General features: G+C 45.6%; 1 protein-coding gene across 4 annotated transcripts in view; it reads right to left on the bottom strand.

Annotated features, from left to right (window-relative positions):
* Window positions 1-359: 359 nt before the first annotated feature.
* The window catches only part of RBPMS2 (RNA binding protein, mRNA processing factor 2), a 55,389-nt gene continuing 27,783 nt past the window's right edge, over window positions 360-27,965 (bottom strand). The window contains exons 2-9 of one of the 4 annotated variants that reach the window (XR_008327575.1): window positions 14,634-14,711; window positions 13,500-13,538; window positions 12,594-12,656; window positions 11,229-11,379; window positions 10,100-10,245; window positions 7,312-7,486; window positions 3,366-3,433; window positions 360-1,724 (exon numbers count right to left, since the gene is read on the bottom strand). Coding sequence is in view for 2 of the 4 variants with exons in the window: in XM_053365586.1 (XP_053221561.1) it covers window positions 3,371-3,433; window positions 6,673-6,717; window positions 10,100-10,245; window positions 11,229-11,379; window positions 12,594-12,656; window positions 13,500-13,538; window positions 14,634-14,711 (585 nt within the window). In the remaining 2 variants the exon portion in view is untranslated. Of the gene's footprint in view, window positions 1,725-3,365; window positions 3,434-6,672; window positions 6,718-7,311; window positions 7,487-10,099; window positions 10,246-11,228; window positions 11,380-12,593; window positions 12,657-13,499; window positions 13,539-14,633; window positions 14,712-27,965 lie in introns of all 4 variants that reach the window. The other 3 variants (XR_008327574.1, XM_053365586.1, XM_053365587.1) reach the window with 3 other exon arrangements.

The following is a 27,965-nucleotide window of genomic DNA, read 5'->3' as shown; positions in this document are numbered from 1 at the left end:
CCTTCTTGCAAAGAATCCTGGGAAATGTTGTTTGTTAATGGTGCCAAGAGTTGTCAGGAAATCCTGTTCCCTTCAGAGCTACAATTCATAGAGCTCCCTGAGAAGAGGGTCTGAATTGGGAATTTTAACTCTGAGAGGGGCATAGGAGTCTTCTGGCAACTCTCAGCACCCTTAAACTACACTTCCCAGCATTCTTTGCAAGAAGTTATGGATGCTAAAGTGGTAGGATAGAACTTTGAAGGTGTGGCGCAAATATAACCCCATGCCACATTTCCAAAACAGGACAGGTTTCTGAGCTCTATAAGTTAATAGCCACATTCCACCCCTGCCCCCACCACACTAAAGAGTCAACACACCACTGAGTACAATTCATATATTATCCAGTTTCACATTCTCATAGGATATAGCAACTTATTTCTCAAGAATCTTAATACAAGCGAGACAGCCATGGTCCAATAATACTTAAAGCACTTCCAAATACCAAGCAATAAAATGTTAACAAAAATTGCACAACTTCTTGTTACTATGCCTGACTGAATCAGTTACAGAAAAAAGTCTTTTTCTCTTCAAGCTTTTAACTAAACATTTAACTTATCTTACAGATTACAGTTTCTCTTTAATAATAATTAATTGCACAAAAACCACAAAATCTTTTATGATGCATAAATACTTCCTTATTACACATGGTACAAAAATACTCGTACATCTTTGTTCGGTATTCCCATAAGGATGGCTGATTATTTGGCAAGACTGGATTCTCTCCAATCAGAGGGATGTGGAAAAAAAGGTTAAATATTTTACAGATGTTCTATATATAGAAGTCTGACTGAAAACAAACACAAAAACAACCCTGACTTTTAACTGGAGAAGGGCAAATGGACAAGAAACCCAGTGCATTGTACTTTCGAGAAGAAACTTTTTTTTCTTTTTCAAATTCTAGTCAAAGCAGAAATTGGAAAGGGAAAACTGGAGGAAAAAGAAAGCCAAGGGGATGGGGGGGGGCAGAGAGAGACAGGGGAAAAACTAGGATAGTGTTTTCCAGAAGCAAAGTCTTCACAGAAGCAAGATGAAAAACTTCAGTGATCAATAGCTAGGCCAAGACCCGTTGCTATGGTTACACAAATGCTAGAACAAAAACAAGCTTTGCACACTCACACACGCACACACCCAAGTTAAAGTGTTTTAAATTCATGCCAGAAAACATGCAAAACTGATTGTCTTTCGCTTCCTCCAGCGGAACTGCATAAACAATGTTTAGGATAAGAAGGCCCTGGATATTGCACCGTACACACAGCTAGACCACGTTTTTGTGCCAGGAACCCAGCTGGAAACCAGAAAAAAGAAAAAAAAAACGAGAAGAGAAAAAGGGTCTGTCACCAAAACCGAGTCTCTCCAACTAGGCCTCAGCGTAGCAGGAGGAGAAACTCAGAAATGGAAGTTTGCTATGAGTTTGCGGAGGGCAAGACAGGCAGGCAGGAAGGCAAGCGAAAACACAGACCATGCAGAGTCCACTGAGTTGGGTGATGGGGTGGGCAGTTTATGTTCACAGTCCTGGACGGGAAAGCCCACATCTTCGTTCACAAGAAGGACAGGTTACTGCAGTTGAGCACCTTGCCGGTGCCCACAAGAAGGGCTTGGAAGGAAGGTTTCCAGCGATCCAGATAACTTCATCCCTGGCACATCATGGAGAGACAAAGCGGGGAAACGTGGACCAAGAGGCAGCTCTTGAAAAAGCAAGGGAGAGAGCATTGCTGAGAACACCATTCATCTAAGTCCCACTATGGTGCAAGGAGGGTAGCTTCCACCCCCATCCTCCCTATCATTGCTTGTTCACTCAGAGAGGAGACCAGCCTTCAAAAAAAATGGAGGTCTGTGGTGTAGTGACTGAATTATAAATGGAGGCATCGCCTTACACGGAACACCAGTCAAAACTCTGTTAAAATATGGTAATTGGTGGACGTAACCTAAGCTCCTGGGCTGTATATATAAACAGCAGTCACTAGTAGAGATTATCTGGGTCTGCCCAGGACAGACAAAAGGCTCCTACTTCCTGCATTTTACCTACAGAAGACCAGCAGTTGAACCTTACTTCAAACACTGTAACCAGGACAGAATCCTCCACCCCAGACCCCAAGAGTCTAACTTAAAGAGTAATATTACTATTGTCACTATTTATTAAATTTATATACCGCCCTTCACCCAAGGATCACAGGGTGGTTTGCAACACAAACACAAAATAGATAACACAGCAAGAAAAAGACAATACCCCTCTAACCAGGGAGTCTGCCACCTCTCCCACTTCATGCCATAACATGTAGAAGCACCTGCGACATCAGTCAGCATTCATCACATTGTTCGCATGGCAGGTGCTTCTGAACATTATGACTGAAGGGGGCAGTGGGACCTGCCATCAGGGAGTCTTGCTTTCACTGGTATTCCCATGTGCGGGCAATAATATGTAACCCTCCCAATTCCACATAGTTACCGTATTTTTTGCAATACAAGACTCACTTTTTCCCTCACAAAAAGTAAGGGGAAATGTGTGTGCGTCTTATGGAGCGAATACAGGCTGCGCAGCTATCCCAGAAGCCAGAACATCAAGAGGGATCGTTGCGCAGCGATCCCTCTTGCTGTTCTGGCTTCTGAGATTCAGAATATTATTTTTTCTTGTTTTCCTCCTCCCAGAACTTATGGTCTGGTGCGCCTTATAGAGCAAAAAACACGGTACGTTAAGGCTGTAGTGTAGCTTTACTGTCACCAGCTCAAGAGAATGTAAAGGACTTGTTGGTTGATTCCATGTCTCCCTGTCTCCTGCACCACATATTTCCATGTATCTACCACCTGAGGCAGCAGCTCACCTCACTCACTTGGCCTAATAGTAGGGGCGGCTCTGCTGCCAATTTAAAACTGTTATGCCCACCGTCTGTGTTTTATCTAACAAAGATCGTTATACTTGACGTCCAAATATCCGATCCCCACTAATGAGAGATTATACCTGAAGGAGCGTCTCCACCCCCATTGTTCAGCCCAGACCCTGAGATCCAGTGCCAAGGGCCTTCTGGTGGTTCCCTCATTGCGAGAAGTGAGGTTACAGGGAACCAGACAGAGGGCCTTCTTGGTAGTGGCGCCCGCCCTGTGGAACGCCCTCCCATCAGATGTCAAGGAAATAAGTAGCTATCTTATCTTTAAAATACATCTGAAGGCAGCCCTGTTTAGGGAAGTTTTTAATATTTAATGCTGTATTGTTTTTAACACTTGATTGGGAGCCGCCCAGAGTGGCTAGGGAAACTCAGCCAGATGGGCGGGGTATAAATAATAAATTATTATTATTATTTTGAGCCAAGTCATCCAAGCCAGATACTCACTAAAACTAACAGAACTGACGAGACTTCCATCCTTGCTGGGTAGCTTCAGAGGGCGGATACCAGCGCATCTAGAGAAGAATGACAGAGTATGATAGAGGAGGGGAAAATATAAGTGCATCCAATGAAGGTAACTAGTGCTCCCAAAAACTCTATGTAAGCTACTTCTCTTAGGCTGCTCATTATTCCTCAAGATCCTCTGGAAAACAGGACTGCCACTCTTTTCTGGCATCATGTATTGCTCCCTGCAACCTTGTGAATAATTGACACAGGGAGACATACTCAAGCTTGCTAAGCCCATAACATTAGCAAGTCCCATAATGTCTTCTCTGCCCCTTCAAGGCAACTGATACATCTTTTCTCAACTCCCAGTTCTAAGGAAGTTTATGCCTTGGAGGTCACGTTTCATGAATGACCTGCAGAGCTGTAGGTTTTGCCACAAAAAGGACATGGTGGCAACAATGGCTGTCTTAAGACTCAACCTACAGCTCATGGGCCTCTTTCCTGACCCACATTACAACTCTGCAGTGATGCTTTAATTCTTGGCTGTTCCTTGCCATCACAACCAAAGCGGTCTCACGTGCTCCAACTGTCCACATTGATCAGAGCTGGTACTTCTCGTCTGGAACCAAGTCTCTGGTAAATAAATGTTCCTATTTGAGATTTTAAAAATAGATCACATGTGCAACACTTACAACCTGCTTCCTTTCCAATCTCTACTGCTTCTCAAACAACTTAAATGTGACCAACCACATTTTAAGTTGCAAGCTATTTTACAAGTACAACCACTGGCAGATTAAGGTGTGGTGGTTTTTTAAGTTTTGGGTTTTTTAAAACTTACAACGTTTATTACAATGACTAAACTGTTGCAGATAGCCTTCTCTTGCACACGAGGCACACCTACTCCAGAATTCGGTGCAGAGGAAGCTGCTTCAGAGTAAACAAATAAAGCAAGCAGAGCCTGAAAATGTGCAGTAGTGTGCGAGGCTTGTGCGCAGGGACCCTTTGTGTGAGAACAGTGAGGTATCAAATGTACAAGAGCCCCTATTTTGACACCTGCAAAATGCTGAGAAGTTTTGGGCCTAGGGCAACTTAACAGGGGAGAAGAGGTAACATCTGGACAGCTGCAGCAGCGTTTGGTCCAGAAGTAACCCAACAACCATGACCTGAAAAAGCAACAATGGGGGACCTGTGGGCATCCAGTCATTGTTGGATTACAAATCCCATTATCCCTGTGCATTGGCCATGCTAGCTGGGGCAGCCTAGGACCATCTGAGGGGCTGCATGTTGCCCATCCCCAAGCTAAAGCAAATAGAAATTTCTTACTGCACAGGAACCAAGAGGAACAGATCTTTGAGGATTCATGAAGGCAGTTTCAACTGGACCTTTGCCCTCCTCATAAGGCATAATAGTAGGACCAATGTAAATATAATTAGTACTATATGTGCTCCACCCAATAATACAGTTGGAGGGGAGTCCTTGAAGGTCCAATCCCCGATTTAACGCTAGGAATTCAGAGCTAGAGCATTCTGCAGCCTCTGCTTAAAGACCTTTCGCAACTTAGACTATATCCACAACATACATTTAAAGTACTCTTAAATTATACCCACTGTAACAATCATGGCTTCCCCCAATCCTGGGAACTGAAGTCTGTTATGGGCGTCAGGACTTAGGTGACCCCCCCATAGAACTACAATTCCCACTCAACAACTACAGTTCCCAGGTTTCTTCAGGGGAAGCCATAACAGTTAAGAGTGATGCAAGAGTGCTTCAAATATACAATGTGGATTTGATGTAATATAAAAGTTGCTCAGGAGGATTAACACACCTTTGTACTGATACTACTAGATGCACTATAATTTATATATAAAATCTGCTGCCAATATTAACATCTGGGGGACTGGACTTCTTACTCCCTCCAACATCTGCACAGTCTGTCAGTACGGCTTGCTCTGCAGCATGCCTGCCAACCTCAATTTTTTCTTACCATTATCCTTCCTTGCAAGTTAAAAGTTGCATTTAGTTCTCCCACCTGATAGCAGCCACCAGCATTGTCATGTTTTGTATTTCTGCCCTTCCACAAACTCCCACCACTCCCAAGCTGTAGCTTAAGCATTTCCCAGATTCCTACATCCATCTCCCCCGCACATCTGGAATTAGTTTTGTTCCTTCTGCTCAACAACTGAATGGAAACAGGAAGTTTCCCTGGCCGGGCTGTGCAGTGCTCTTTAACCCTGGAAAGAAAACCCTCAGTCGCTAGATCTGCAGGATCCTGCCAGGAGACAGACAGCCACCCAAGGTGCACATACAACCCAATGGAAGGGCAAGAGGTTGGCTCTATGCCTGTGCTAAGATGACAACTGTGTATCTGGAGGCTGCTTTGAAATCTGTGTTGACCAGACTGAGAGCATTGGCGGAATAGGCGGTTCTCTCCAGAGTGTTTTTAGTAAGCCAGCTGCTTCTACATATGGGCTGTGTACATATTACCAGCTTCAAAAAGGCAGCTAGGGTGTTCTTTTTCTCAATTTGGACCAAAGCTGGCTGGGGGGGGGGGGGCAGAACACATCAAAACACAATTATTCAATATGCAATGACAGGGAAGATACAGGATACATACAGACCGTGGCTAACAGTCCATATCACGAGGGCCCATCACATGACTCTACTCAATTGATTACACTTGCACATGAGTAAGCAACTGTGAAGCAGCACACTTTTTAAAAAGATGCCTGCATCACCTTTAGAGGTATCTCCTGATAAAGGGAGATGTCTTATAAGATTGGTGCTCTCATCCTCTAATGTAAGTTCTTATGAAATCTGTAAAGTTTTTTTTAAAATCTGCATGTCAGATCAGCATAACTCTTTGTTTTACTAAACACTGCAGCCCTAATTTCCACCCAGGGAAGGGAGAGAATTCAGTTCAGCTTGCATTTAAAGCCTAACTTTCTTAACTCATGCTTCCTTGAAACAATATGGGAACTGAAATTCAGCTATGCTTCAAAACTTATTCTCCGAAGTCTGCAATTCAGCTCCTCAGCTAAGCAATAAGTACAAAACGGGGTAAAATGTGCACAAGAGTGCATGTATCTGAAAACATATGAACAAAAATGCATTTTTATTAGGGGAAGTGGTTTTCAAGATGTGCATTATGCAAAATTGCATTAAAAATGTATATATTAGGATAAATTCCCTTTAAAAAAAATCACACTGGTGGAAATGTGAACCCAAATTTAAGCCTGGAAAAACAGGAGAAACCACAATTAACAGATTTGTCCAATCCTACTTCCAACCTCTCCAACATCTTCCTCACCCCTTTCCTATGAAGTTCTATGACATAGGCAGCAACCGTATCAGACTGGAGTGAAGGAGTAAAAGAACAAAATTATATTAAAGGAAATCAGGATTTTTTACATTTGGAAAGAGTGTGAAGAAGGATATTCTGGTCTCTTGTCAAGGATGGGTCGTCCCTTCCTTGACAGAGTCCATAGCGTGACTGATGTGTGTGTGTGCACCAGTTGGCTGTGCGGGGGAAATTAAATCCGTGTGTGCTGTTGCTACGACTACAATCTCAACCCCCCTCCCACCACGTGACTGTGGTGAGTGAAAAAAGGTGGCAGGGAGCCCCCCCCCGCTCGACAGCACCATGTGGCAGGATTGCCACCCACTGAGGCTCCTCCCCTCCCACAGGCAGGACCAATCCATCCCTGCTCAGTGGGGCCACTTTCAACACAAGGGGTGCCATGCTGTGGTGCCATGTCATGTGTGCCAAGTTGGCAAGAGGTGGGTTAGAGAAATACCTGGCATTTCATCCTGCCTGGGCTTTTGGTGGGTGGATAGCGTGGAGGCCCATGCACTGGGTTGCCAAGGAAGAGATGGGGCAGAAAAATAATAAAAAAAGAAGCTTGCGGAAAACCCCGTTGTGCCCAAAATGGCAGAGAGATGATGTTACCTTACCAGCCTTTTTCCAGAGACGGGACCCACCATCCTTAAAGGCTTCTAGGAATGAAGCTGTTGTACAGCCACTCCACTCTAGCAGGGGCAAGCCAGGACTATGGTGTCCCACACCTCCAGGGCCAGCCTTGAGCTTCAGGGCTGGCCTGCGTAGGCATCCTGGCAGCAGGTCACTGAAGACATCAAAGGAGGGATCATTTCAACCACCAGTTGGCCGCTGTGGGAGCCCCTTGGGGAGGAGGGGGCAAGAGGCATTTTGCTGGCAGCTGCCACTGATCATGACAGCCTGTAGGTCCTGCCAGGAGATTTGGTGGGACGGGGAAGAGGGGTTGGGAATCAGCATTCGGGAGCAAACACAGAATCCGTAGTCATCGCTGTTCAGACCACTGGAACAACCCATCTAGAGATGCCTCTTCTCTTCTTGGGCTGCAAGAAGGGCTACAGAGGAAGATTTCTTGCATTGTCATTTGTTAGTTCATTCAGCTAAGGAGAGGGTGGAGAACCTGTGGCCTGCCGGAAGTTACTGAACTCAAACTCCCATCAGCCCCAGCCAGCAAGGCAAATGTTCAGGGATGACTTGACTTGCAGCACAACCACCTATGGGGATGTGGACACAGGTTTCCCACCCCAGAAATAAAGTGGTGTGTTTTAGTAGAGGGAAACATTGGTACTAGAGACACTCCAGTAAGTCTGTAGTCATTGGCAGTTGCCCACTTTTCATGTACCTTTCTGCAAGCAGCTTCTCTGCATAACTCTTTCCCACAGCCCAGGAGCAATTCTGACTAGGGTTGAGCTGAAAGCAAAGGAATGGGAGGACTCACAAGTGCTTCCTTGGCGATTGTTCAGAGCAAGGGCAAATTCTTTCCGAATTGGCTGTGTTTGTCCTTAGCGGCAGCAGAAAATGGATCAATCTGATGTCTTATCTGCATTTTACTTTCCACCACTTGTTTCAGGCATGGTCAGTGTGTTAAAGCTCCATGTCTGAGTGCCCTGCTTTTTTGCTCTGGAGCTTTCCCTGCAAAAAAACTGCTCTTTAAAGCTCAACTGGAGCAAACAGCACTCTGTGGAAAAACCAAATGGACGTTTGCTCCAATTGAGTGCTAAAAAGTGGGGTTTTGTGAGGAAAGCTCTGGGGCAAAAAAAATAGAGCACTCGGACACAGGTAAGTGCAGATAAGCCTGTAGTCTTGCAACAATGTCTCATCATTCACTGTAAGATTCCTGGCTGCCTGGGATTTGACTTCTGACTAAGGAAGACGATGATACAGTTGTTAGAAAAATGCCCCAATAAGCTGCCAGAGATGGGAGCAAGCATTTAAGAGATAGGGTTTTTATTGTCCCTGCCAAAGTTGCGCCACTTTGGGGAGACTATTCACCCTTGTTGTGTTACGTGGAACTGCAACTAAACACCTCATCTGGCTGCTTTAACCACATAGGCAGAAGGGCTGGGCAAGTATCTCCTGGTTAGGCTTCCTTCCAACACCTGTCAGCAAACTTCTCCCATCCTTAACATTCACACACCAGGCTTCCAGCCTCACGTATTGGGCAGAATGCTGCGCTGACAGTTGTTTAGTAAGGAGGGGCGAAGTAATGTTTAACTCTATAAAAGCTTTATGAGTAACACATTCATTCATTTCAAAGGACGAGTTGCTGGGTTCATTCCAGGGAAATGATCTACCCAAGTGGACATGAGGGCTGAGGGGGAAACACCACTGTTCCGAGCTCCCCCTTTTGCAGGAGCAGCAAAGCATCACATCCAGCACTGTCCCCGGCTGATATCCTGCAACAGGCATAGTATTCTCCCAGGCAAGAGGCACTCAACTTTTGAACACACTGCCTGCAGAAGCCATACCATGTAGTCAAATGCATTTATTATATTAGATACTATAAATTTGACACACTTGGTGCAGAAGCATCACGCACACAGAAAGAGTTGCACATCAGGGAGGCGCAAGCACATTAAGAGTCACATGGAGGGGATCTGGCCTGTGTAAAGCAATGCATTCTAGAACTCTCCTAGACTTTGGGATCCCTTATGGAGGGAGAAAAGAGCCAGGATGCTATGCTATGCTATGCTATTCTACGGGAGGCAATGCAAGAGCATCAGGAGACTGTAGAGCCAAAAGGTTGACATCTATTTCCCCTTTATAAAAGAGGCTATACTAATTCAATCGAGTGCAAGCCATTAGCTTGGCCAAAGACAGAGGGCTTTGGCTCTCTGCACTATGTAGTCCTTATTGGGACAGCCTCCAGCAGTACAGCAACACAGGAAAGCACTTCCCAGTCCTTTCAGTGTTTCTATCTGCATCTCATCTTCCTCACTTCAATGCTTTCTAATTCTAGGCCAGGTCCTTTTCCTGAACTCTACATATCAGACCAACACAAGCCTTCTTCCCCTTCCCTACGACTGCACTGAGAGGGACTAGACCACCTATTTTAATGCAGATCTGCCACTCTTGTAGACTACTAGCAGCTGAAGGGCTTAGGGTACTGGATTCTTTAAGGGATAGCTTTTCCTCTGAGACAGCTCCTCTGTCACTGAATTGTGCTCTCCTGGTACTTGGATCCTCTCCGCTGATTCCCCGAGCAAGCCAGTATTGTCTGGGTGAGCAGCGGAGGGGAATGACAATTTAGTAACCTTATCAAACCCCAACCAGGCTCTGGGTCCTGCATTTCCCTGCAGTTGCAATGACAGGACCAAGGTGCAGGCTATTCTGTTGGAGCTGGAGGGGGAAGGAGACAGATTCCTGCTCATCAAAAAAAAGGGGGGTGGCATTATGGACTCACCTGAGCATGAAGTGCAGCAGCAGCGGCAGCAGCTGGGTATGTGAAAGCAGCATGTGGGATGGCAGGGGTTAACTCCGTGGTGTAGAGTGGGTAGGGAGCCCATGCCTCTGGAGATGCTGGGATCAGGGTTGCTCCAGTCAGGTCATCTAGACATGAGGGAGCAACAGCACGTCACTCAAGACATGGATGGAGAGAGAGAAGGAAATAAACCAAACAGGCTGGGTTGTGTAGGGGCAGCAGCACCTCTGGCGGAAAGAGCAGCAGGGTAAGATGCAAATACACACATCTGAACCACATCTCATAACCCCAGCTCAGGACCAAAGGGCTTCCACCCAGTGGCATCCATCCATCCATCCATCCATCCATCCATCCATCCAAGCAGGCCTGCTCAAGCATCTCACAGAGGTGCGCACACACAGGTGTCTCCTATTCCACACTCAGAGACGGGGGATGAATCTAGGGCAGCCGTCCCATCCCGTCCCCTGGCCTGTTTGCCTCCAGGTGCTTCTGCACTCCAACTCTCATCACTGGTCACATTGGGTGGGGCTAATGGGAGTTGGGCCCAGCCGCACCAGGAGGTTGGGCTCCAGTTCTTTCAGATACTCTCCCCTCCATGTGCATCAGATGTAGGTCTTTTGCTAAGGGTTGCTTCACACAGGTTTAAACACACAGTAAAAACAAAAGAGTTATGAATAGGCATAGCTGCCACATTCATACCATGGCATACATTGATTTTAATCTCCTTGCATTTTAAGCCCCTTCAACACCTCTTTCTTGCATACAGATGCTATTATCAATTAATACAAAAGTTTTGCTTCCCAAAGGAACTACAGCTGACCCCATCAGTGTTCACTTGGGGAAGACATTTGCTACCATGTGTGAGGAAACCCTCAGCAAAAGCAGGAAATGGTAGCCTGCGCCGTCATCTAAAGCAGCCTTTCCCAACCACTCAGATAATGTTGGACTACGATTCCCATCATCCCAGACCACTGGGGCCATGCTGGCTGGGGCCGACAGGAGTTGTAGTTCCACAACATGTGGCGACCCATGGTTAGGAAAGGCTGATCTAGGGCACCAAACCCCCCAGCGCAGGCCCGCACCCCTCCCCCTGCTCCACAATATTCCTCACAAGGGTCCCGTGCAATGAAGTGCGCTCCCAGGGCAGGGTGGAGGTTGGTGGGATTCGGTGTGGCCATCAGCTTGCTTTTTGCCATCTTGGTGTTGGCCTTAGCAAACTCTAACCGCAACGTCTGGGGGTTCTCTGGGTCAAAGCGGATGCCCTGCAGTGGCAGAAGAGAGAAAGAACAGAATGGAATAACAGTCATGCAGTCAATCTTCTTGGAAACCACGCTGGAACACAATTTGGCTGAAGAGCGGTACATAAAATGTGCAAGGCCAATACAGAAAATGTGTCTTCTTGTCAATGCAAAAGCTTGGGAAGGAGACGTTGTCTGTGTGCCTTTCCCAGGGAACAGGCTGGGTCCATGTATGTAGCAGTATTGGTAGCAGGAACAGAGCCTACTGTTTCGGACTTCCGGCAAGAGTTTTTGAAGGTTCCTGGCAAGAAGCACACACAACAGAGCATCAATTGGCCTTTGTGGTCCATATGAGTGGTTGTGTATGTTTGGTCCTTGCCAGCTGTGCTCCCAGCTCATTTCATCGGCAGCTGCTTGCCTGTTGGGGTTAGGGAGAGCGCCACAGCAACAGCCTTGTGGCAACAGTCATCACCAGGACAAAGTGGCAGTGAACTTGGGACTATGAGGATGCAAGCCTGTCCCCTCTCCCTCCTGGCAAGCAGAAGCAACTCTGCTTTTGGGAGGCTATTGCTGCGACTCCACCCCACAGTGAAAGCTATTCCTGCATTAAATAGCTTACAGGTGAGAGCCAGGAAAAGAAGACCTTTCCCTGCATCCCAACAGATGCCACAGATTCCTAGGTTTTCCCTTGAAGCAGGGCCAGCCCACCCATGAGGCAAGGTGGGGCAACTGCCTCAGGTGGTAGGATTCACAGACACAGCAGATCCCGATGTCGATCCTTCTTTCGCCCCCTTGTTCCCAATGCAGATATCCCCTCACCCCTTCTTCCCTCGCGGAGAGGAGGGGGCACCATTTGGGGGTCTGCCTCAGGTGCCAAAATGTCTTGGGCTGGTCCTGCCTTGAAGGGCAGAAAACACATGGCAGCCATGTCATCTGGGCTTAACTGGTGCAACACACAGTTAACCCACACAGCTCACTAATGCCCTGAAGTGCTCCAACTTCAGATTAGCTTGCTTTGAGCATCATTCTACCACGTGGTAAGGAGAACTTGCAAAGTTTGCAAGTATGTGTTATAATAGTTATTGGTATGAGTCCCAAGTAGCTGGAGATCTTCCTTTCAGCACTTCCTTTCAATGAAGTTACCAGATATGAGACGGGATGGAATTGCATGCTGAGCCCAAGTCATTCTGGCTGTTGGGCTGTGCAAGTACCTGAACTGCATGGTCCTCAATACTCACATTCAATGCATTCTTTGCAGCTTCCGCACCAGACCGGCTGTCGAAGGTAACAAAGCCAACCGGCTAGGGAAAAGAACACATGATTTAAAAAACATGTGCATGCTATGTGCTTGGAACTAACTGATCTAGCCACACTGCTGAGTACAGCTTGTGGCGGTGGTTTCCTTTCCATTCCATTCCATTCCATGTGCCCTTCACAGAGCTGGTAGCTCCAAACAGACAGCCTGGCAAGGGACCTGGTGCCCCAGCAAGTTCTTCTATGCCTTTCAGCCTACCAAGCTTCCATTTCAAGGGATGGGAGATGTGAAGAACCTGCTGTTGCTGAGGCCAGAGCCCAGCTTGTTCATTGCACTGGAGGCAGACTAGCTTCTGTTGCAGCTTTGGGTGCATCCAACAGGGTATTCAGCAGCACAAAGGACGCCTTAAGATAAGGTTTGCTGCTTTGCCGTGTTGGCAGATGTGGGTGTTTTTGTTAGCTAGAACAGCAGAAATGGGGAGCCTGTGGCACACTCCAGATCATTGGGCTGGACTCCATCATCCCTGGGGCTGATGGGAGCCTGGAGTCCAGCAATACCCAGACTCCAGCCATAGTTTCCATATCTGTACAATAAAGCAATGTCTAGAGAAGGGGAAACTATGTACAGGAGCACACACAAAACATGCAATATGCAGACCATCAGAAAGTGTCAGCCAGTCCATGCAGCACAGTTAGAGCTGAACAGCCTTCAGACAGGGGCTTTAGATAAAAGCAGCCCCAGCTATATTTGAGTGTGTGCTATTGCTCATCCCTTTACTGTAATCCTAGGGTTGCACCCTCCCTTCCTAATTAGGGAATCTGATCCACAGTTTAAGTGGTTAAGGGCAGAACTGGGAAGCTGCCAGAATGAGGACTGAGGGAGGCATTACCTGTTTTGATGTTAGCTTGATCAGTGATCCTTCATAACCCTGAGGAGAGAGAAGCCAGCAAGTTAGCTATTGGATTCCTTAAAAGGGAAAGAAAAGGATGCAAGGCCAGGCCAGCACCCTTAAACAAAGTGCCAGAAATACTTCTGCGGCCCTGAAAAGCGAGTTAACATTAAGACGTAGTTACTATGTTAGAAACACTTTCGCCCCGTCACCACCATCCCCACCACAGATGCGCTATGCCCTTCCACCCTATGAAACTGCTTTATATGGAGTCAAGTCATTGCTATATGTAGCCCAATATTGTCTGACTAGGGACGCGAGTGGCGCTGTGGGTTAAACCACAGAGCCTAGGACTTGCCAATCAGAAGGTCGGCGGTTCGAATCCCCACTAACTGCCAACCTAGCAGTTCGAAAGCACGTCAAAGTGCAAGTAGATAAATAGGTACCGCTCTGGCGGGAAGGTAAACAGCGTTTCCGTGCGCTGCTCTGGTTCGCTAGAAGCGGCTTAGTCATGCTGGCCACATGACCCGGAAGCTGTACGCCGGCTCCCTTGGCCAATAAAGCGAGATGAGCGCCGCAACCCAGAGTCGGCCACGACTGGACCTAATGGTCAGGGGTCCCCTTTACCTTTACAAAGTCTGACTGGCAACGGTTCCTTCAAGGGTTCAAGCAGAACCCTTTCCTAACCCTGCCACTAAAAGCCAGCTAACTGACAAATGCTGGACAGAGGACATTCTACCTGCATCCCGACATGTTGCCATCCCTAAATATTAATCCCATTAGTTACTAATGGCAGCTACACACTTAACAAAGGGAGGTTCCTACACTGGATCATGCCATTGGCCCATCCATCCAGGAAGGTGGTTGGTTAGCTGGCCAGGGATGCTCAAGAAGTATTTCCTGCATCAGACTTGGATTGGCTGACCTCTGAGGCTCCTTCCAATTCTCTGACTTTTGGGGGTTGGGAGTTGGAGGGGTGGTGGTGAATCTGGGCTTGAATACATGCTCAGCCCTGCTCCCTGGTGACCTTGAACCAACTTTATGATTCTTCTCTATAGCCAACAGGGCACAAGGCTGCCATATCAATAGACTAAGGACACAATTGCTTGTTGGGGTGCGTGTGCTGCTACTTACCTTGAATGGCCGGAAAAGCAGGTAAAGCTCTCTGGGCTTGATGTCCACAGGAAGGCCACTGACAAAAAGTGTCCGCACCTAGAAGAGGTGGAACAATGCCAAGCAGGTTTAGAGATCACTGTACCGCATCACTGGGTATCAGTCATAGTCCAAGGTTCAAGCGCCAAGTCATATGACTGACAAATCCAGGAGTGCAATCATTCTGCGAAGAATATTCAAGAGAGTTAATAGCCACTGTTGACTGCGAGACTGTCCAGTTGGAAGGATCTGTCAGTTTTGGTTCTCTCATTTTAAAAAATCTTAAATTTAGTTCTCCACATTACTGAGGCAATTTATTTTTTGGTTGTTGTTTTTTTTTAGCTCTCATGAAAACTTCAGCATTTTCAGGTCAATTTCTTCCAACACACACTTTTCTACACAATTTTCATGCCATATTTTCAAATCACAAAGCACACCTTATTTTCAAATAAAATTTGGAAAAGTGCAAATTTGGAACGACGGCAGTGTTCCGGTTCTCATATTGTTTCACAAAATCATAATTTGATAAATTTGCCTTAAATGTTATTGAATTTCTGTCCCATTTCTAGCTGGAGAGTAGGTAGGATTATTTGATTAGAGGTTTGTTTGTTTTTGTTTGTTTGTTTGTTTGTATAGACTAGATACCTGCATATGTATATATAGCAATAGATCCCTGAATCTAGCAGAGGATGGAGAGATGTAAAATATTTTCTGTGGCAGTTTGCCAGTTGGCTTTTTTGAAATGTGGTTTAACCAAAGTCAACTAGAAATGTAACTGCAAGCCCTAGATGTCATTTTTCACTTTTGTACTTAGCAATGAACCCTTTTTTTAAAAAAAAAATACTAGTATGTGGAGTCTTTCCCTTACTAAGTACCCAGTATTTTGTTTTTAAATGTATTTTTATTAAAGATTTTCTTGATTTACAAAGGTATGTGCAATGTCTCTCGTATTTTTCCCCCATGTAACTTTTTTTTTTTTACAAATCGGTTTCATTTGTTGAGACATTAGGAAGAATAGGGGGAAAGAGGTGGGGGGAAGATGAGTGGGGGTTGTGTCAGGTGGTGATGTTTCTATTAATATATGTGGGGTTGTGTCAGCGTCGCTTGTGCAGGTTCTCTGCTGTTCACTTGTGTTCCTTTGGTGGTGAGAGAGGTTGGGGTTGGCCTAGGGTGTGGTTGTTTGTGATTGGCTGTGGTGGTCTTTGTTTTCATGTGTGAGTGGGTGTTTTGGATCAGGTTAGCCATATTGATTTGTATGCTGTTGGTGGATTTTTGTCATTGTCTTGTTGGGCTGTGTATGTGATAAAGGGGAGCCATACCGGGGTGAAGGCATCTTCTTCTATTTGTCCCCATGTCGGCTTCAGTTTATTGGTTAATTTTTCTAGTAAGGCTGTTTCCCATACTATTTGGTACCCTTGGTCCATGCTTACTCCTATCAGGTCTCTCCAGTGTCTGGTTATGATGTTTCTGGCTGCTGAGAGTAGGTGGGTTATAAATTCTTTGTCGTGTAAGTGGGCATTGCTGTCTTGGAAGATGTTTAGTAGGGCCAATTCTGAGGTGATTTCCAATACTTGCATGGTTATTTTACATATTTCTCATATGGCTGTTGTCCAGAATAGTTGGATTTTGGGACACTCCCACCACATGTGGAGGTATGTGCCTGTGGAGGTGCACCCTCTCCAGCATTTTGGTGAGGTTCCTGGGCATATCAGCACTAATTTTCTTGGTGTTAGGTACCACCTGCAGGTGATTTTCAGAGTGAGTTTTTGTTGTTGTTGTTGAAATGGATTTAAAGGTGGGTTTAGACCACATTCTGGTCCATTGAGTGGTGTTAATCCCATAGCCTATGTCATCCTCCCATTGTTTTTTGACTGTGTCTAGGGAGTTTGTGGGATTTTGTAGTAGTATTTTGTATACTGTGGATACCATCCCTTTACTGTGTCCCTTTGTTGTTAGGAGGAGGTTTTCGAAGGTTGTCAGGGGCCTAGTTGCTGCTGATTTTACTACTGGATTGTTTAAGAGGGCATGTAATTGGTGATGTGTTAACCAGGACATTTAGGCGTCTTCTAGTTTGTCTTGTATTTCTTGTGTTGACAAAGGTTTGTTATTTTTATAGAAGTCTATTAGACGATATAAGCCTTTGGTTTGCCAGGTTTTTATCTGAAGGTTTTGTGCTGCGTGGTGGAATAATGGGTGGTACGCCACGGGAATTAGTGGGGATGGGGTTGGGAATAGTTTGCCTATTTCTGTTTTCCATGCTTTGAGCATGGTCTGTGTAAAGTACCCAGTCATTCATGGGTATTAAGATGGCGTTATCTTTTTCTTTTTCTAAGAGCATGGGGAAGAGCTAAAGTTCAGTGGCAGAGCAAATACTTTGTATGCATAATGTCCAATATTTCAATTTCAAGCTTTTCTAGTTAAAGAGATCAAGAAGCAGATTTAAAGGGAAAGTTCTTCCTGGACAGCTGCTGCCAGCCAGAGCAGGCACTAGTGGGCTACATGCACAATTCCTCCCCATGCTGTTCACCAGCAAACTGCTAGTATTGTAATTTACAATCCTTGTGAACTTTTCAGAGAAAGGGCAAGATATAAATTTAATAACTGAAGTGCAATTCTCAAAACTGGCTGCCTGCTGAATCACTGCTCTTGACCTCCCGACCTCCCTTCCAATCATGTGGTACCCCCAGAGCAGCAACTAGGTAGGTTTTGTAATTCTTACTCTTCTACACCTGGAAAGCTTAACTTTTAGAATATTCACGGAGCAAAGCGAGAAAGTTTTAATTCACAGTAGTGCTTGTCTGGGGCAACACTGCTCTGATGTCCCTTGCAAAGTGCATGCCATCTCTCACTGTGTCTTTGGTAAAGTCTCTAGTTCTCCAGTATCTTTTTTATTTATTTTATTTATTTATTATTTGACCCTTAAATGCATTCCATTTCAGACATCTATGAGGCAGGAACTTTTCTATTGCCTTTTGGTTCCTGAAAAATACATTCCTCTTTCAACAAACCTTCTAAATGGCAGTCTTTATCCCAGCTGATATTTCTCTGACTTTGATCTGATGTATTTACTGCTGTTGTTTTAAACTGGTTTTATAAATATAATTGCCTTATAAAACTGTTTCTATATGTTCATTTGTTTTAACAGTTTTTATATATGAGTGTTCTCTATGTTTTCATTATATTGTAAATTGATTTGGGGTGGTCTTATGGGAAGTGCTTCATAAACAAAAGCCCACTTTAAATAAAACTAGAGCCACAGTTTGATAACTTAGTTATTTTAATTTCTGTCCTGATATAGTAGTGAAATTTGCTTCAAATTACACCAGTATCTTGTCAAAACAACTTCTTCAGGGGGGACCACCAGCTCCTATTGCAGCAATATTCCCAGATCCGGAAACAAAGCTGGCCTTAGATGACCAAGCAGTTTGTGTTTTCTGTGGCAACTCAGGCATCCAGAACGACACACACTGTCCATGTTACTTCTGACCCCAAGATTGCTCAGAAGGATCATGCTGAAATAAAAACACCTGGCCTCTAAAGTGACCTAGCACAAACTAGGCTCAACATGTACAAATCTTGCTTTGCTCTCTGGGAGATGGCAGTGTTGAAGAAGTGAGCACTTTTTGTCTGAAACTGCTGCACCGGGCCTCTTTAGAGGTAACCAGCAAAATATGTCCTGCCCACTAAATCTCAGCCTGGTATGCTCTATTCCAGGGGTCAGCAAACTTTTTCAGCAGGGGGCCGGTCCACTGTCCCTCAGACCTTGTGGGGGGCCGGACTATGTTTTGGGTGAAAAAAATGAACGAATTCCTATGCCCCACAAATAACCCAGAGATGCATTTTATATAAAAGCACATATTCTACTCATGTAAAAACACCAGGCTGGCCCCACAAATAACCCAGAGGTGCATTTTAAATAAAAGGACACATTCTACTCATGTAAAAACATGCCGATTCCTGGACCGTTCGCAGGCCGGATTTAGAAGGCGGCTGGGCCAGATCCGGCCCCCGGGCCTTAGTTTGCCTACCCATGCTCTATTCCCACAGTGCCCAAACTTGCTGGAACAAGAGCAGTGACCAATCCAGACCGTATCATATTTGAATACATCTGCCTGACAGGCAGGGAATACATCTGCCTGACAGGCAGGCCTGAGGTGGCAGATCAGGGAGATGCTCCTTTAAAACTAACATAAGACAGGCTAGTTCAGAAGCAACTTTCTTCCTATAGTGAGGATGAAGGATGGAAGAGCCCAAGTAGAATTGCAGTTGACTTGCTATACTACTTGGGTGCATTGTGGGTTTTTTCTGTGTACATCCTGCTTTGTCCTGTCTACACCAGTTGAAGCTCAGCATAAATTTACTATAATCCTTGTGGGTGCTATTTTATGACTCCCCACCTTTTATTTTTAATTGAATTATCTTTAACACACATCCATTCTATCCAGGTCACTGGTGGCATTGATCATATTGCCCAAAGTTTTATGATTATTCTGAATTACTGCTGCACATCTTGCCAAATGAATTCTATAATTTTTTTCGTGTTGTGCCTTTTTCATTATGTTTTATTAGTTTACTTTGTTTAATGTTTTGTAAACCACCCTGGCATTTCCAGATGACAGGTGGTTTCAAAGTTTAAAACAGTATGCCATACAAACTCACAAAATCCCAACAGAATATTTAAAATATTATTTCCATATAAGGGGCACAGACCAGCATGTCATTCAATGGAAAACGAGATTAAACACAACATCCAGGGCTATTGCTTCTCAGAGTAAACCCACTGAAACAAACGGCCGTAAGGAAGTTAGTCTTCATAGATTTCAGTGGGTCTACTCCGAGTAAAACAGCTGGCTACAACCCAATGTATATATCTTAATAAGACTCCAAGGTCTATTTAAAATTAGTGAGAGTTGGGGCCTCTTCAACCTCGCTTGGAACCAGATTACATGGTTGCAGCACACTGTTGAAGTAACCCTGTTCTCTCTATTTGTCGTCCTAACTTTTATTACAGGCTGGCATCTCAACAGAACCTCAGAAGTAGATCTTAAGGTACTGGTAGGTCAATATTAGTGCTGGATTTAGGGTAGTGCAGACAGTTCCCCCCCATAGGAAGCGAGCCAAGGGGTTGTAATAAATAATAAAAATAAAAATAAAATAATAACTTTATATAGGTAGCGTGCATTTCTGTGCACTCTGGCACTCATCACTGTGTTCTGTTGCTCCAGAAGTGGTCTAGTCCTGCTGGCCGCATGACCCAGAAAGCTGTCTGTGGACAAACGCTGGCTCCCTTGGCCTGAAAGCGAGATGAGCGCCGCAACCCCATAGTCGTCTGCAACTGGACTTCACCATCCAGGAGTCCTTTACCTTTACCCTTACCTATTTGGGTAGCTACTCAAAGTAGCCAAAGGAATTATTGTGAAAATAGGGGGGGGGGAGTTTGGGGGGAGGAGACCAAATTTTGCCCTCGCTCAAGGCACCATATTACCAAAGTCCGCCCCTGTCAAGATGGTTCTGGACCCTAACCGTTTAGGGCAGGGATGGGGGCCCTTTCTCAGCCTGAGATCCACATTCTCAAATAGGGAGCCTTCCAGAGATTCCGCCACCCACTTGATGCCAAGGGTGAACTGGCACGAAGGTCACTCTGCACCATTTGGAGTCTCCAAAGACCAGTTACCACGTCCGCCAATATTGCAGGCTGGCTGCGCCTGCAAATTTGCTACGCTTCTAACAAGGCACTTTGGCACCTGTTAGCTTCAGAACTTGAGTCAGCATTCCAGCAATCACCCTGCAGCTTCCTCAGCAAATGCTTTACTGATATGCTTACCATTTTCTTCAAAAGTATCTATATACCGTATTTTTTGCACCATAACACTCACTTTTTTCCTCCTAGAAAGTAAGGGGAAATGTCTGTGCGTGTTATGGAGCGAATGCCTGCGGGTGGCGGGGGGATATGCTGCAGTCGTGAGCAGAGGATCCATGGTTCCCCTTCCTTCCCTCCTCCGTGGTTACAAAGCATGGATCCACATGGATCCTCAGGATTTTTGCATTGGGCTACTCCAAACTCACTGTCAGATCACATGTCTGTGGCCACAGCATGAACCACAAAAATCATATATCCACTATTTCGTTTAGAATATTTTTTTTCTTGTTTTCCTCCTCTAAAAACTATGTGCGTGTTATGGTCTGGTGCGTGTTATAGAGCGAAAAATACGTACCCACCTGTAATGCTCACATTTCTAGGTGATGCACAAATAAAACATCATTTGGGTAGGATGAAAATATACAAAGCGTGATGGGGATTTAGCACACATCAAGGGCTCCTCATCAGGGTTCAAGCCATGCCCTTTCCCAGGTTACTCCATTCTATTCTGCCATTGTATTTCCATTCTCTCCCAACAGCCCAGTCAGCGTTCTGGGTCTACAGAGCATGCTCAGCCTTTACTGCCTCCCCACCGTTTAATTTTACTCCCAATGATCTTTTGTACTTCCGAAAGCCTTGGAGTCTCCATAAGCCCCCTAACAATTCCTACTTGTGCATGGACAATGCCACTTTAGTTACATAAGAATTCACACTTGGAGAAGGAGCTTGCCATTAATGTGCAGAATACTGCACACACACCCACACACACCCATTCTAGAGCTAGCCAAGTTAGCCTGAATCTCCCTGCAACCATAACAGACTAGAGGTCCCTGGATTCTTTGAAGGAAGGCATGATGGCTAAAGTAGTATCACAGAGCTTCAAATGTACAGTGCGGATTTGGCCAAGGACTTGACTCAACAGCCCCCCATCAAAGCGACGCAAGGATGGGTAAAGTAATAAACATTTCCCTTCTTTAGATGGGGGCCTTCAAGACCACCCGTGTCAGACTGTAAAGTTACCCAACCTGCTTCGCTGAGCAGACAGAGTGCAATTCAAGTGGCAAACTTTTAAGCATAAAGAGATGTCCTTCAATATCTGCCAAGGTACTGCAGAAAGCTTGTAGAGCAAAAGGTGCACTGTTTCCCAAGACAAAACCTTGGCTTAGTTCTCAGCAAGGTGGCAAGACTATGTTTGGCCGGTGACCTCTTGTCCTACAAGAGGTGTCCTACAAGAATGACATAGGCTATGAGATTAACCCCACTCAATGGACCAGAATGTGGTCTAAACCCCCCTTTAAATCCACATCAACGAAAAGAAAAGAACTCACACTGAAACTCGCCTATAGGTGGTACCTAACACCAAGGAAACTAGCGCTAATACACCCAGGAACCTCACCAAAATGCTAGAGAGGGTGCACCTCCACAGGCACATACCTCCACATGTGGTGGGAGTGTCCCAAAATTCAACTATTCTGGACAACAGCCATACAAGAAATATGTAAAATAACTAAGCAAGTAATAGACATCACCCCAGAATTGGCCCTACTAAACATCTTCCAAGACAAGAATGCCCATTTACACCACAAAGAACTCATAACCCACCTGCTCTCAGCAGCCAGAAACACCATAACCAGACACTGGAGAGACCTGTCAGGAGTAAGCATGGACCAATGGTACCAAATAGTATGGGAAACAGCCCTACTAGAAAAATTAACTAATAAACTGAAACTGACACGGGGACAAACAGAAGAAGACGCCTTCAACCCGGTATGGCTCCCCTTTATCACATACACAACCCAACAGGACAATGACAATAATCCACCAACAGCATACAAATCAATATGGCTAACCTGATCCAAAACACACACACACCTCACTCACACACGAAAACAAAGATCACCACAGCCAATCACAAGTAAACAATCACACCCTAGGCCAACCCCAACCTCTCTCACCACCAAAGGAACACAAGTGAACAACACAAGCAACGCTGACACCAAACTCTACATACATTAAACATAATAGAAACACCGCCACCCGACCCCATCCATCTTCCCTCTCTCCACCCCCCTTTCTTTTTTCTTTCTTTTTTCTTCTCCCCCTAATGCCTCAACAAATGAAACGGATTTGTAAAAATGTTACATGGAAGAAGAAGAAAAAATACGAGGCACTACACTTCTGTAAAACAAGAAAATCCTTAATAAAAAATATTTAAAAAAAGAGGTGTCCTACAAATAAAAATATTCCTTGCATATAAAAAAAGTAACATTTCAGGGGAAAGGACACACTCCATTCCCCAACATCTAGTTTTGACACATGGAGGCTCTTTGCACACTGCAAGGACCCTTCTTAATGCATTTGCAGCACTGTAAACTGGAATCCAGCTGATGCAGTAGCCAATGCCACAACTCTCTCTTTTGTACAAGCTGCAAACTAGCCTTCAGTGTAATGACTTAAATAAACTGGTCGGGTCTACTCTGCTGTTTTTCACCCACTTCCCTGCAACTCCCAGGTTCGGCCGTGTCACTAGTGGGGAGGGGCTGCGATGGTCAGAAACAAGTGGGGGACCTGTGAGGTTACTGTAAGTAGGCCAAGAACTCTGGGAACAAACACCTACTACTGTGTTCTGTGCAGCGCAAAGTTAGCCGCAGCAGCAAGGGAGATTCTTTAATTCTGCTACAGAGGATTTTAAGTTACTTTGGCATTGGTGCCATCAGAGCAGAAGTCCAGAGTCCAGAAGGTCTAGCCTGCCACATTTTGAAGTAACAATACACACTGCCATCTAAAGAGAAGGGCCTGCAAAAAGTCCACCGTCTAAAATTACTTTTAAGTACACTCTGGAAACTAACTGAAGTGTGATCTATTATATACAACTGAACCTTCTACACCGTTGAATCTATTTTTGGGAGGCAGGAGGCGGCACATATTCTGTCTCATCAAAGGCACATATGGTGTTCTCAGCTTGAAGGGCCGCTGTAGAGCTGGTGACCTGTACTGCAGAGCAGATTCCAGGTCCAGAATAAAAGTAAGCCTTTAAAATCAAAGAATAGATAAAGGTAAAGGGACCCCTGACCATTAGGTCCAGTCACGGACGACTCTGGGGTTGTGGCGCTCATCTCGCTTTACTGGCCGAGGGAGCCGGCGTACAGCTTCCGGGTCATGTGGCCAGCATGACTAAGCCGCTTCTGGCGAACCAGAGCAGCGCACAGAAACACCATTTACCTTCCCACCGGAGCGGTACCTATTTATCTACTTGCACTTTGACGTGCTTCTGAACTGCTAAAATATATTAGCTTAAATCGGCCCAACTTCTCACACATCTATTGCATCTGCCCTCAGTGTTAGGAAACAATCTGTAGAAGCATACAGGACCAGAGTAACAATGCAGTAGAAGCAAGAGCAGCTGCAGCTCAGTGGTAGAACATCTGCTTTTCATGTAGAAGGTTCCAGGTTCAACGCCTAGCATCTCCAGGTATGGGTGGCAGTAGAAATGGAAAGATCTGTCGATTTCAATTCTCCCAGTTTCTCATTTTTCCAATCTTAAATTCAGCTTTCTACATTTCTGCAACAATTTGCAATTTTGTTTTTTCTAAGACCTCATGAAAATCTACCAGCATTTTAATACTAATTTCTCCTAACAAAAACAAAAGGGTGCATAAAAAGGAATACATTAGCGAAAATAACATGAGAATGCACATGAAATCACATGAAAAAACATTCTCATATGTTATTTTCACGAATGTATTCCTTTTGATGCAACTTTTTTCTCCTAATATGCATTTTTATAAACACTGTTGGGTTTAAGAACTGCATTGCAAAATTCGGATCAGTGCAAAATTTCCAAAGCTGGCTGTGGTTTGGTTCTCATGTTGTTTTGGAAAGTGCAGATTAGATAGATTTGCCCTTTGGAGCAGGTGAAAACAAGCTTGCTCCAACTTCTATGTGACAGCCCTTTGAAGTCTCCTTGTGTCCAAGCTAAACACACCCAACTCCTCAACCATTCCTCCTAAGGCTTGGTTTCCAGACCCTTTATCATCTTAGTTGCTCTCCTCTGCACACATTCCGGCTTATCAATATCCTCCTTAAATTGTGGTGTCCAGAACTAGACACAGTATTTCCAGGTGTGATCTAAGGCAGAATAGCGCTGTACTTTTACTTCCTTTAATGAGGACACTAAACTTCTGTTGATGCAGCCTAGAAAAGCCTTAGCTATGGGTAGGGCAAACTAAGGCCCGGGGATCCGGCCCAATCGCCTTCTAAATCTGGCCCATGGACAATCCGGGAACCAGTGTGTTTTTATATGAATAGAATGTGTGCTTTTGTTTAAATTGCATCTCTGGGTTATTTGTGTGGCACAGGAATTCGTTCTCCCCCCCCCCTTTAATATATGGTCCAGGCCCCCACAAGGTCCAGCCCCCTGCTGAAAAACTTTGCTGACCCCTGGCCTTAGCTTTTTTTGCTGCTGCATCACACTGTTGATTCATGTTAAGCTTATGGTCTACTAAGAAGCCACAGACCAAATCTGGGAGATTCTGCCAATACAAAGCAGCCACTCTCCAACTGCCATCATCCCTGACCAGTGGCCATGCTGCATGGGGGCTGATGGGAACTGGGAACATCAGCAACACCTGGATGGCTACTGGTCCCTGGTCCCTCCCCCCGCTGTAGAGCACAGAGGTTTGTACTGGTCGCCTATGTGCTAGGGGGCAAAAATGGCAGCCTGTACTGCTAAGGGATCTCATGGCTCACCCAGACTGAATGGTATACCAGACATTTTGCTGAAGAATTGTTGTTGGGAGTTGACAGCATCAGTTAAACACAGTGTAGATGTCGTACCTTCTTGAGACTTGGAACGGGGCAAAAGCAGCACACTCTCCAATCGTGTCTTATCTGGGGCAGAGCTTGGGCACAGCCTGCAATAAGCCATTCCTGGTCACAACGAATCAAGGCTCTGGACAGCAATCTTTTGCTCTCCAGAGCCTTTTGTCAGGTCGATCCCGAGAGACATAGGATAAGATGCAGCTGGAGCCCCTTGACGCTAGCCAGATGGAATGCTGTGCTGCAGCAGTCAGTTTTAAACACCAGGACTTATAAGGCACTGAGCAATATCGAAACACACACAAAGAGCACTTGCGGGGGGGGGGGGAGTTGTAGGAAGGAGAACATTTGGAACCTTCAAGAAGATTAGCTGCTAATAGCATATTCCTAAACTGCCAGTCCTGGAGAGAATAGCAGATGCATTTAAGTCCTGCATAATCAGAGCGGAACATGCTTGTTTAGCTGTTAATCAAACAAGTTGGGTCTTTTAATGAAATGGCAGGCTGGACAGTATAGTAACTGAGGTTGGGGCACCTTTGGTTCAAGGGCACAGATGGCAATTGCCAAGGCATCGCCTCCTTAGATTTTAGGGTTTCATCCCCGGTGTTTTCTCAACGCTTCATAATGGCGACAAGAGATCTTTGGCATCCAGTGGGACTAAAGTAGGCATGAGTAGAAGCCCAGCAAAGCTGCTGAGAAACCTGCTGCATCCAAGGTCCTGGCTCTCTTCTGGTCAGTGCAAGGTCTGGGCAGATACCTCGTACTAAGGAGGGACCACCAGGGGCTGGGTATGCGGTATGGCAGGCTGGGACAGGGACTTTTCAGTGATGGCTCCTCAGACAAAAAACTCTCTCCCTACTGAGGTGTGCCTAGCTCCATCTCTCTAGTTTTAGGTGGTCAGTTAAGATGCACCTTTAGGAACCCGAGAGCCTGCTGGTTTAAGCCAATGGTCCATCTAATACTGTTTGCACAATGGCCAACCAGATGCCAATGAGAAGCCTGCAAGAACATCATCAGGAGGATATTTTTGCAGGCACTTGGTGGAAGAGAGACACATTGCTGCTGCTGTCACCTCCATTAGTAATTGTTCTTCAGTGATATGCTTTTTAAAAAAGATTTGTGTTATTTTATGGGGTTTTATGTCTTTATTTGCCTCATTTGCAAACTGTTGCACGGCTTATACACATCTTGGGAAATAAATCATCTGAACAGCAAAATGCAAGAAATGAAACCCCAGTTTAAACCTTTCACCCAAAAGGATCCACAGATATAACTGCTTTTTTTGCGCCTATTAATTTAGGTTAGCTGCATAAACATCAGTGGCATCATTAAAGCTGAACTTCAGGGTTAAGGGACTGGGCTCCAGCAGCCTGAGGCAGCGGGGACATCAAGCCACCAGGGATTGTGGCAAACCAGGGTAGTGGTGCAGTGGGAAACAGGACTGGTGTTGACAGCCAGCATAGGCAAACTGGGTCTGGCAATGGTTGCTACAACTTCTCTCTCCCTCTCTCTTTGTAGATTTAAAGGTGTTGAGCAGTGCACTATGCAATTAAGGGCTCCCAAGGCCCCAGTCACACTGACCAGCTTCATTTCTCTGGCTTACCTGAAGCCTTCTAAAGGTTCGAGAAAAAAGGACCCTCCACCTGACACTGGCTGGTAAGCTTATGGTGATGAGGAGAGCAAAGCAACCAGGACAGCTCAGCATGCAGAGGGCAAGAGGCCCTTAAAATCTGGCAGTGCTCCTAGCAAGCACTCACCTGGTGAGTGTTAAGAATTGCCTCTCGGTGGCCCAAGGGCCTTTCCACTGCTGCCAAACAGGACATAGATGCAGCTTCTACAGAACTGCTCCATTTCCCTAGCTGCAGAGAAATGGTGGCTGCTGTGTCTACAACAGCAGCAGGCAACCTAAGGCCCATGGGCCACCAGCGGCCCACGGGATTCGTTTAACTGGCCCACGAGCCGCCCGCTTGGCGAGTCCCCGCCCGCTGCGCTAAACCAGTGTGTGTGGCATGGTGACTTGCTTCCACGGTGCCGAAAATCGCGTCTGCACATGCTCAGATGCCGAAAATCACGTCTGCACAGATGCCAAAAATCGAGGCCCCACGTGTTCACGCACATGCGTGATCCAGCCCATGGAAGCATCTCCACTGGAGTGAACTGGCCCAGGCGAGGTAAACCTTGCCAACCCCTAGTCTACAGAGTATGCATATCCAGACCAAGAATTATAATGCTTCTCTTTCAAGAGCTGCTGTATAACACATGCTTTATACTTGAAGTAACAACCCTGGCATCTCTCAAGACCAGAGTCTTGCCCAGAACCACCTAAATCCCAGGAGATCCTGTCTGTGTACACATTACCAAGCTGGAACAATGATCCAACTCTGAATAAAGCAGCTTCCTATGTTTTATATCCCCCGCAGTGCAGCAGAGTTGTGTCCTATATGAACACAAAGGATCTTCCTTTGCAGAGCAAGTTCATAGGCATCAGCAGATAACAGATGATGGTTTTTCCAAGCCCAGCTCTAAAGCAGAGATTTTAATGTAGCCCATGAAATATCACTGAACTGCAAGACAGATGAGAGGTGTCAAGCCTGGTTCAGAACTGGCTCCTCGGGGCGAATGCAGGATAGGAGCAG

This window comes from Podarcis raffonei, chromosome 14 (genome assembly GCF_027172205.1).
Source record: "Podarcis raffonei isolate rPodRaf1 chromosome 14, rPodRaf1.pri, whole genome shotgun sequence".
Taxonomy (NCBI): domain Eukaryota; kingdom Metazoa; phylum Chordata; class Lepidosauria; order Squamata; family Lacertidae; genus Podarcis; species Podarcis raffonei.
The sequence above is the reverse complement of the archived record's forward strand: the minus strand, read 5'-3'. Positions and strand labels throughout refer to the sequence as shown.